This window comes from Onychostruthus taczanowskii, unplaced genomic scaffold, assembly GCF_017590055.1.
Source record: "Onychostruthus taczanowskii isolate IOZ18803 unplaced genomic scaffold, ASM1759005v1 scaffold15, whole genome shotgun sequence".
In the NCBI taxonomy this organism is placed as follows: Eukaryota; Metazoa; Chordata; class Aves; order Passeriformes; family Passeridae; genus Onychostruthus; species Onychostruthus taczanowskii.
The window spans coordinates 2185143-2196916 of record NW_024498685.1 but is presented as its reverse complement, the minus strand read 5'-3'; the positions used below and the strand labels follow the sequence as shown (position 1 = coordinate 2196916).

The 11774-nt window shown below is 40.1% G+C and overlaps 1 protein-coding gene across 1 annotated transcript in view; it reads right to left on the bottom strand.

Annotated features, from left to right (window-relative positions):
* Positions 1-1194: 1194 nt before the first annotated feature.
* PTN (pleiotrophin) overlaps positions 1195-11774 on the bottom strand; it is a 77654-nt gene continuing 67074 nt past the window's right edge. The window contains exon 5 of the mRNA XM_041398708.1: positions 1195-7860. Within this exon, the coding sequence (XP_041254642.1) occupies positions 7808-7860 (53 nt within the window). The 3' untranslated portion in view covers positions 1195-7807. The remainder of the gene's footprint in view (positions 7861-11774) is intronic.

Genomic DNA, 11774 nt, shown 5'->3' with positions numbered 1-11774 from the left:
AAAGTGGTAGCAGAACTTGGGTCTCTTCTACATGAAGTCCTCTCCATTCATCTAATCCATACATAACAAACCAAAAAGGTCCTAAGACCCTGTTCCAGGAAAGCAACCCAACCGAAAAGAATGGCTGTAAAAGCTCTGTTCCATGTTTATAGGTCAGTCAGTATCTGAGGACAGAGGTGGGAAGGACACAAGAAATCCAGAACTGTGTCTCCAGCATGATGAAGCTTAGGGAAGCTAAGCATGACTTGACACACTCCTTGAGCAGCTCACATTTACTGACAGGACCAGTACTTCCTCACATGGAAGTACAAGAGCATCTTAAAACTCTCTCACTACCCTGTAAGCTAAAATTGTAACTAACTGCCAAGCAGCGTTAACATTTTTCTTTTGTAAGAAAAGGAATTAACATTTTTCTTTTGTAATTAAACAATAGTGAGTACTTGGTCTCCTTTTCAAGGATAGGATTTAGGTTTTTGACTCCATTAGTGCTTTGAAGAATGTACTGTCAGTTTTTATACCTTACAATACTTATTTTTCTTCCAAACAATTTTAGAAGCCTATATCAATCTTCTTGTCTTGTAAAAAATGTGAAGTATCTCCCTCTTTTGGCAGTGACTGATGGAAAGGTTTTCATGGAGTAATTAATTAATTATTCTAAGATTTTAACTAATAGTTGGACACAGAAAAAAACAGAGAAATTGGAATGCAGGCACTTTCTTTTTTCTACACTTGAGTCTTAATCACTTCTCACCAAACACACACACACATTAAAGTTACTGTTAAACAGCTGAGCATGACAAGGCTGGGAATGAGGGCTTACCACTGCACACCTGATAGTGTAATTTTTAAAAAAATCAATCTCTTCATCTGTAATCCATCATTGTGTCAATGTCACACAGGTTGAAATAACTGTATACTGAAACAAGCTGCTTAAAATAACTGAAAAGTGCCAGGAAATTGGGACAGACAGGCTTTAGTGGGCACAAATCAAAGAAATGTTTCCTGCTAGATTCACTTTCTGGCAGACCTCTTTCCTACAGACTAAAACTTTTTCAGAATTTACAGATCTGTTCATGTGACAAGCCCCACCTACAGCCAAAAAAACCTAGTATAATAAAGAGATACCATTATATACTTAGAATTAATTTAAGAAACACCAGAAACCGTTTCCACAACCAAATGAGAACACCATGCTTCTGTGTATTAGTTTATTTAATTCTTTATCGCCACTAAGAGCAAGTAAATTACGCTGATACAATTGGTAAACATATACATTTGCTAGAGCCCCCCAAAATCCCACAGAGCTAAAGGAAATATCAAGGGATGTTACAGGATTAATGCTTTTGTTCTACAATATGGATATATGGCTTTCATACAAGTTTTAAAAAATTGAAAAGGTAACACACTGCTAGCTTACAAAATCAATATACAAACTGGAAAAACAAGGAAAAGGAACAGGAAAAGAAAATAACCCATAAGAAGATATCATATAGCACTGGTTTAATAGATATATACAGAATTAGAAATCCATTGAACATGATATTCAGGCTTTGTTATTTGACTTTAATTTCTCCTTTCGCTTTACCACTCAAACTACAAGAATTAATATGATTTCTCTCTTACTGTTACTTTTCCATCTTATTTTACTCATTTTCCTCACTGTTTATTGGCAGAGAAAGACTTTTCCTGTCTGTGTTTATTTGTTCACAATTAACTGAAGCAGTTCGTCCACTTCAAAGCTTTGAGCAAAGCCCTTGTGTGTACTTGGTGTGACAGAAAAGAACATCACTGTGGTAGTAAGTCCTTTTGGCCATGACATTGGCTTGTGTTTTGCATTTCCCTTGGACACAGCTATCCTTAAACTGAAGTGCTAGCAAGTGGGAAGAAATCTAGCTCTTCATCCTACTTGTGTATCCTCACTTAAACAACAGCTCAGGACAAAAAGCTCTTTCATTTCAACCGCAGCCTGAAAATGTGGCAGCAATGGTCATGATTCACATTTAGAGTTATGCATGCACCTTTCTAGAGTTTTCCCCTATGTATGAATGTATATATAGTGTGTATATACATATATGCAGTATGCATGTGTGTGTATTTAGAGAGCTGCTGTGTCTGATGCTGACATCTGCATTAGGTGGATTCTAGCGCCAAGCTGCAGCCTGTCTCTGCTTCAGGCCACCTCAGCAACCACAACACACTCTGGACTATCACAGCCATTTCCTCCAGCTGTAAAAGTCTACATTAACTACATGATTGTAATATGGGGAGTGCAATGAATGATAATAAGAAAAGTTAAATAATGTCTTCTTGCCAGATAGAATAGAGCGAGGGAGTTCAAACAGCAAAATTAATTGAATTAAACTGGCTGTGCGTAAAACAGCCCTGCAGAGGCAGCCCACTTTCCTAGCTTTCCATCACTGAATTCAGGGTTAAAGGTTCTGTACAGTCTTTAACTTTCAATGATCTTCTGCAACTTTCAGTGATCTTCTGCAATGGGAATACTTCTGCGCCTCCGTTTTTAGCTCATCAATAAATCCACTCTTTGGACGTGTTTTCAGTTTTGTTGCGGGTTTTGTTTGTTATCATGGGTTTTTTAAGAAAGGAGTCAAATCTGTAGGTAGAGCTTATACAACTCACTCAAAGCCAAGTGTTTTAAAGGCTAGGAGATACTTACAGAGTTCTTTACCCATCTGGGACTCCAAGACATCCAAATTTAAATGGCAAACTGCAGAAAGGGCTAAAGGATTGTACAATCCCACCAATGAGATAATAGCTGAATATAGCTGAATTCTCATGCTTTCCCAGATTCTTGCTCAGTTCAGAGTGATGAGGCCACAAGACAGTCAGTCATTTGTGAAGAGTGGCAGAAAGGGGCCATTAGGAAAATTATTTGATTTCAGCATTGTTTAGTTTTGGTCCAAAAGCAAAGTTTGATGCTCCTATGAATGAGATTACCTACATCTTCTCCATGGGTGGAAGAGGCTCTCTTCATACTCTATACCTGCTCAGGCAAGTCTTTCACTATCCCTGAAACTCTATGCACCACAACAACTTGATAATAAAAGAGGACAGTGGTAAAGGATACAGCTGCTTGTCGCTATTTATCTAGTTAAGGTGGTTTTCTGTTTTCTGTGGTTTTTTGTTTGAAGACAGACACTCCTGCATCAATGTCTCTAATTTTTGAGATGATCATTTGATCATTTCTGTCCCCTTGGGAGCCATGACAATTGTGGTCAAGTTATGAGGAAAGTTTCACCAGCAATCTATTCTCCTAGCGAATCCAGGGACTCTCTTTGCTCATTATCATACTTCCTTGTTCACTGTCATACAGTGATTAAAAAGTTGCTACTGCGTCTTTTAATTTCAGAAGGACACTGTTGGAGGAAATGTGTGGTATGGGCTTCCTGAGGCTTTTTTGCAACAATCCAGGAAGACATGGAGAATATAGTCTCAAGGATGAGGAAAGATCATCAACTTCCACAGAAGTTTAACTGAGAAGAAGAGTGCCTTAGCAGAATTGGCAGAATAAATGCTATCAAAATTATGGAGAAGTGTGGGAAGGCAGGCAACAGGTATAATCTGTCTCTGCAAAGGAGAGAACTCAGTCTCAGCTTCAGAGAAGTGCTGTCCTAGAGAATTAAAATGGACTGAATACAATACACCTCCCGCCACTGACATACTGCATCCCCTCTGGATGATTTGGGAGACATTTTTCATGTGGAAACATGAAATCCCACTGCTGCGGGATATCAAAATGGTGTCCACCTCACCAATATATTGCGTTAGAAAAGTGGTGAGTTTACATTGTTAATGTTGCTGCAGTTCCTGGACTTGAGGGAAAATTAGGTTGTTGTCCCACCCTCAACATTGACATTAGCCTGTATACTATTGTCTCCTTTTGACTTTGTCTGCACTTCAACACTTTCTTTTGAGGCTGAAGTGGGACTTTACTTCTCTGTAACACTTTACATTTGTTTCGTTTTCATTAAGGCACAAGTCAGGGAAAGCATAAAAAAACAAATGTGCCAACCAGGACTTCTGCCTTTTGCATGTAAGGAACAGGCAATATAAATTTGTATAAAATGCTCCTGATTTCCTATCTCTCTTTTCTTAACCGACTCTCCAAAGCAGCCTGTTTATGCATTTTGTAATTGTTATTCTTTCATTTCTTCTAACTTTCTCCTTTGAAAAGCAGTTCAGCCCAGAATGTCATTATGGAATTAGAAGATGAAAATCAGTAAATTACAATTTAGTATCTACCTGCATGTACAACAAACATTTTCCCTTCCTGGAGCCTTGCCCAGAAGTTTTGCTGCACTTAACAGACTGCTGAATAGGCCAGGCTGACCTGGACATTTCTGTCAGAAGACCAGTCTAAGTCAGAAAATGTCCCAGTCCTCAAATACTGTTTTAAATCAAGATACAGACAGGCCTAACTGAAAGCAGCATTGCCTCAGCTTAGTTAAAGAGAACGGAGATAAACCCAAATATATTCAGGTTTAAACTCACTGGAATCCAGAATCTGGATGCAGATTCATCCATCACTGATGTTCAGCAACTCACCCATCTCTTTTATAATAGATTTGAACACTCAGAAAAAGGCTGTCATTTGGGGGTTTTTTATCACCCCCCCAATACTCCATTACAGCTGTAGCAAATGAAGATGTAAACCACTCCTCGAGAGGGACATTCATGAAACAAATTTCTGTCCATTAAACTAGGTAAGCAACACATCTATGCTAAGTGATTTTTCATTGTAATAGGATAGCACCAAGAGGGTAAACACGTTTTTCATCTGAAGTAGCTGCTCCCACAGCACTGTCAGACCAGCTTGCCCTCCTAAAGCAGGGAGGGTAGAAGATTAGAAAGCAATTATGGAGAAGTTTCAGAATGACTGAAGTAGAAACTGATCAAGATGAGTGGGAAGAGGTTTTGTTCAGAATCTTGCCTTTTGCTTTCTTGATAACGTCACTAGTGAAACAAGGGCTCCTTTTAGGTACTGGGAGCCTCCTTTTAGAGCTGACCTGACTGACCTATTCAATCTTCCTCTGTGTTCTGTCATAAATTACTTTATCATCTCTTGCATAGCTAGACGTTCCACTGAATGTTTTCTTCTGGCTTATTGGAAATTTTTTGCATTGTAAGCTTGTAAACTATTACTCTAATTGCTGTCAACAATAAGATGCCAATATAGATATGAACATATGTGGATAAGTCATACAGAAGAAATGTTCTCCTATTTCACACCCTTTGCTGAATTTTCTTCTGGTCCTAACATGATATTTTTTGTTTTGTATCCTTGTTTTCTGTAAACTCTCTCCATGAAGGCTCTATGCCACCACAGGAACCTGACTGGCTTCCTTCAAAATCCATTAGGAATGTTCCTTTAACAAGCCAGATGGGCAGTTAAACAAAAGGACCATGAGGCATCAGAGGAAACACAGGGGAATTTATTTTCTTTATACTCACTGAGGTGGAAATAAGAAGTCACATCTAAGATTTGCTAAACAACAATCAAAATGTTGATCTCAACATCATTCCCAGTTCCAGCCAGCTCCCTATGAAACATGGACTAGATTAACCAGTGTGAGACAATGGTGCAACAGTGTTGGCACTCAAAGTTGAGCCACTTCAAGTGAACTGATGCAGCATGTAGACAGACAAACCTTTGGTGAGTGAAAAAAAGTTTCCTTCTCCCTTTGCTTTCAACCAGACCTACCAAACCATTAGTTTAAGTCTGAGGCACGAGCACAGGTAGACCTGATTAGACCATGAACAAACCAAATAGCACCCAGAACCACCTAAATATGAGCCTTTATGATTTTAGATTTGGTCATTGCACCTCCACCATGTGTGGGGGACACTTTTAACTATACCACAGACTCAGGTATGTCTAACAGCATGGTCAAAATAACAAGGACATCAACACAGACGGCAAAACACACCCAAGGAGTCTGGGAAATAATTGTGAGGCTAGTCTACCTTAAGCTATGTGCAGCCTTGGCTAGGAGGCTTCAGGAGTGTTTGGGAACAGAAGGACTTGCCTCACTGTGAGTCCAGATCAGCTGTACCCTCCGTGTGAGAAAAAAGACGGCAAGCTCTACAGTTGTTACAATTCTTTCTCATAGAAAAGGGGAGTGATGTTAGTATGAAAAGAAAAAGACTCTGCTTGTCTACAGGCTAATCCCAAGAGAGAAATGTGATTTACTCAGATGAACACAGCCTGCTGCAGCTTCACTGAAGTGAGTGGGTACCATGCAGGAGTACAGGGGAGACTGCTTCTCTTGACCAGCAGGCAAGCTCGCAGCCCACACAAACAGCAAAGCTTATTTCTTGCTGCTGAATTTTAACATTTAGAATTCTGAAGTCTGATTTTGAACTTTATCTGGGCACTGAAATCCCTTATGTTTCCTCTAAAAATTTTGGTCTGCTTGTTGTCAGCTTGTTAAACAGCCCTTTACTTTGAGACAGACCAGCCATTTGTCAGATCTTTTTTCTACTTTGTGACTTCCCTTAGGATTCAGAATCATTTAAATCAGGTAAAACTGAACAAAATGAAAAACAGCTGGTTGTAATTTTTATCTTTTTTTTCCCCTGCAGACTATATTAAAAAAAAATATCACAACTAATTTTATGTTGACTGAGCTTTTCCCAAGGGTTTTTGCTTATATAAAAGTGGAAGAAAGCAAAAAATACTTGCTTTGTATTTCCCTTCTGTTTTACTGAAAGATAAACCAAAAATTATTTCATTCCTCTTTGTTTCAGGTCCCACAAATTGTCCCCTTTTTGGTCAAAAATATGAACTACCTCTGGTGGTTTTCAAACAGATTTCTCCTTTTATTTCCCACCAGACATCCTGGTTTTTAACCACCTATAATTAAGATTAAGAGGAATTTTGCCACTGATACAAAAGAGAGCTGGGTTAGGCAGAATCACAACAATTTCAACTAGATCTTCTATGAAAATTATTTTCCCCCTTCTGTCAAAATGAGCAAATAAAATACAGCATTTTTCAGCTTTTATAGGTGAAATGGAGGACACTACCATCCACCAACACTGATATGCTGAAAAGTGGAAAGTTTTGTCGTCATTCCACTTTGAAAAATCATTGCTAGGAAATCATGAAAAAATAGGACTCTTTTATGTCCAGTTGTTGAAAGATTTTAGATTTACTGCCAACATTCAAAATATGGTTAAGGAAAGGAGTGTTACTGGTTTTTACCTGTAGATGGTGACATTTTGGAATGAGCATTAAGCACACATCCAAGAAAATCCCATACTTGTAAATACTCAACAAAATGCCCCCATCCTTTCCTTAAACAAACAGTTTCATACAATTATGCAGATGTAATCAGATATTAAGAAACAGGACTCAACTTTTCAGATATAAGATCCCAATCTTAAATATAAATGCATCCAGCCAGATTGCTATGTTCACACAGGGTACCACTGGCTTCAGCAGAGCCCCACACAGGCTCAGGTTCTGCTTGCATGTACTACCAGACTGAGACCTATGGCAAGACTTTAGAAAAAAAAATTAAAAACCTCTACATTTTCAATATACAATAATTTTCTAAATGAGTTTGGAGTCCTTTATTACAGGCCTCTAAAAGTTGTTGTTAGGGTTATACATTAAAAATACTAAAGTAATATAAAAAAAAAGGATTTTTTTGTGTGTTTGCTTTTCTCCTTCTATGGTACCATTAAGCTATAAATAATTTTAGGATAAGATGCCTAGGTATAAATGAAACTGTTAACTGATCATGTTTGCTGATGTCCCTTTCTCACATTGCCCAGGTTGACTCCATTAATCCAGCATCTTCTCTTGTTTCTTGCCTTCCTTTTTCTTCTTCTTGGATTCTGTCAAGATATAACAAAAACAATAAAAAATTAGTGTCTAGCAGGCACTGCAATAAATTTCATGTAACAACCCGTGGAAGTTCCCCTTTTTTTTTCCTCTCCATGCACATGAGAATTTTCTCCTCATTTTGAACAAAGAAAGGGAAAAGAAGAAAAATAACAGGAAAGTTGAGGCAGTAGAGAAGATGGAAAGGGAATTGCATGTTCAGTTCAGAACCCTCCCTATGTGAGGGGCTGACCCTGTTTGGCATGCAAAGCATTGTCTCAGGAACTTGCTTGGAAAATAAGAAAACAGCAGGCATCTCCTGGAGAAACCAGGTCACGGCTCAGTGGAGAGTGGGAAGAAAGCATTGCACACACAACCCACACATATACCCTTCCCCTGCCTCCTTTCTGTCTCATTGTGAGCCTTTGGCTTTCTCTGAATGTGTGAGCAGCTCCAGAGCATGAGGAGAAAGCTCTCTTGTTTCTCCAGCTCCTCCACTGCCAACCCTTCCCCGTTCCCCTGGGACAGACACCTATGTGCACTAGGGAAGCAAGGGAGGCAATGGGAGCTTGGTCTGGGGTCCTGGGAGCACGGCCTGCCCAGCCAGCTTAGACTGATGGGATGAGAAAAGGAATAAGGAGCACCTGGTTCTCTAATTAATTTGGGGTACACAAGGAAAAGATGGGAAGGCACAAGTAAAAATTTGCATCTTGTGCTACCGCCTGCAGAAACTTTCACTATACTCTAGGGTAGCATGGTATTCAACAGATAAAGGAAATTCACAGAGGCACCTTGGAAATTAAAGCAAATTAAGAGGATTAGGTACTCTTGTGTCACATGTCACCTTGTAATGGGGAAAACAACAGCTCTCACTGGGAACATGAGTGAATCCCTATTGATACCAGCACAAACCAGAACAACAGGTACCACAGAGAGATGGAAACAAAGCCTCTGTGAAGCATCTTTCCTGGAACCAGAACAGCAAGCAAGCAGACCCAGGTTTGCCTAAACCTGGCTATCATTAACCAAACCAAGCAAAAGTATCATAGAATCATAGAATATGATGAGTTAGAAGGGATCCAGAAGGATCACTGAGTCCAACTCCTGGCCCTGCAGAGGACCACCCAAAAAATCACACCATGTTGCCCGGGAGGGCTGTCCAAGGACTCCTTGAACTCTGCCAATCTTGTTGCCATGAACATCACCTCTGTTTAAATAACAACTATCACCTTGAATGAGAAGAAGAGCACTTAGCCCTTAAGGTGGAATTGTTATTTTTAAATATTCTTTGCCCTCTGACTCATTTACATAACATAATCTAGGAATCACCAGTTGTGGTAAAAACAGCCTGTTTTCATTAAAGCCAAGGCATCTACACCAACTTCTTTCAGGTATGGATAGGGCCCAGGTACCTTCAGCAGAAGGCAAATTTAGGCTACCACATTTTGTTGTTTTTGCTTTTTCCTAGTGTTTAAAACCAACATTTTTTTTTCTTCACCTGTTATAACAAAACAAAAATTACTTCCAATAATCCTTTAGTCAAAGCAAAATAAAATACTTTTTTAGTCATATAACCTGCTCCAAAATCTCTTTCCCTTAAAAACTTTGCTTAAATTTCAAAGGGATAATAATAATTTAATCTCAAAGAGATAATTTAGAAGAAAAAGTAATTTTTTTTTAATTGAAAACTAATTTTTCCCCCCTGCTTTTGCACATATATGTATGCTTGCATGTGCCTCTGAATGTCTGTAGTCTGGAGCTATTCACAGAATCTGACAATATTTCATATCCTGTCATTAGAAAAAGTAATCTTTCATTGACTTAGTATCTAATTTGCTTTCAGTTACAGCTTTTCCTCCACCCCTGCAAATTTCCTGTATCCCCCCCCTCAATCTCTTTTACCCACATCCTCCACTTCCTCTGATTTTGCCTCTCTCTAAGACTGACCCTCCTGGATTCTGTATTGATTTCACGCTCCCTCATACTTTTCATTCCCCACACAACACCACTTTCTCTGAAAGAAACAGTGGTGTTTTATCAATCAGACCAGCACTGGGATCTGCAACACTTTATTTAGACCCAGCACAAGCAGCAGGGCACTATGCAGACTTGAACCACATTTGCTAAGAGCAAAGGAGACATATAAATGGAGGCAAACTGCCAGCAGGACTCTGCAGAAGAGTCCAGGAGAAGACTGTGGTCTGGAGTCACGTGAATGCACCGGCTCCCCATCCTCACTGACCTGCGGTACCAGACAACCCACTGTTCATCTATTTGCACTTAATGCCTGTGAGCCCACATCTCTTCCTTTCTCAATTCTTCCCCTTTGTCTACCTTGTGGTAATTTGCACATCATCCAAACTGCCAAACCCATCTACCTCCAAAGACAAGTGACTCTGCTCTGGGCCTCAGCCGAGTAAAACTGACATGAGCCAGATGGAATTCCTCCCTCATTAAAAGTACTCACACCACCACAGCTTCGTCTTTCAGACAGGTAATCTGGATTGATGCACAGCATATTTGCTCCATGAAATGACATGCACACACACAATTGTGGGAATATTTAAAAAAAATAAAAAAAGGAAACTACCCAAATATTTCTCAGCCTTTAAGTTCTTTTATAATTCCCACCACAGACACCAATATCCATGTGCTGACCCGTGAAAATGCTGATGTTCATATGTTCATTCACAAGTTCATCCACAGCTACACTCTACCTGTTTTGATTATGATCAGGCTATGGTATGTCCATGGCTAACAATGTATAAAGTTGCTTTAAGATGCACTTTGCTCATGTTTTTTCATCTCTCTTCATACTCTTTGCATTTGTGTCATTCAGGCTTTTATTGTCCTCACCTCTGTTCACCCGACGCTACGATTTCTACTTTTATGACAAGCTGCTGGGTCACAGCCACACTGGGAACCACATAACCCTGATGACCTCACCAGTGCTACCCTCCCCAGAGTAACCAGGAATGACTGAAATCACCATGCTCAAAAGGCTGACAAGTTCAAACAATGAGAGTTATCTGCCAGCTCATCAGTCCCACACTCCAGCATCAGCTGTAGCTATTTGCCAGTTAAGCTAGGGGAAGATCTCCTGGTACACTGTCCAACAGTCCCCTTCAGTTTCCTGTTCCATACAGGAAAATTATCAAAATTCAATTCAGGTTAGCACAGACTGGATATTAAAGCCTTCAGTTCAGCCATTTCCTACCAGGCGTCTTAACATGGTCCCATCAGAAATTACAGTGACTAAGAAGAGCCCACTGAGACAGCCTTTTTAATGGAGAAGCCACAAAGCTGATTCCACATCTCACTGGCACTGCAAAGCCCGGCGACCCCAGCAACACTCACCCCTGAGCCAGAGGGGAGCAGGAAAGGCTGCCCAATAAGCAGGGACTATTCAGAGCAGAACCCTGCCATTTTCAGGAGCTTTGGGCCTACAGCAGCCTCCTTCACCTCACCTGCCCCATTGAGTGCAGTATTTCCACAGGCAGAGCCACAGAGCTGTGCACCAGCTGTCCTTTGCCTTCAGGGAATGTGTTTGCTGCAGACAAGCACTACCAAAAATACCGAGACACACTATGGTAAAAACACTTAACCAGATGAAACTCAGGTTCACACCAGCCCACACAGAATTTGAATCTAAATCTACTCACTGCCCTATTTGCTTTCAAGTTAGGTGGCCCACTTGTGCCAGACACCAGTTGGTCATATCTTTATGAGCTATCTATGGTAGAATTCAGAGTCCAGAGAGGCACAAGCAAAGCAGAAAGAAGGATGAAAATCCTGGATTTCAGAAAAGCAGATTTTGATCAGTTCAGGGACTTGCTCAGCCAGGCTAAATATCCTGGAGCAGGGCGCATGCAGAGAGCAAATTCCAAATCCCTGGTAGTCCCTGCAGTGTGCAACATCCAAGCAGTGC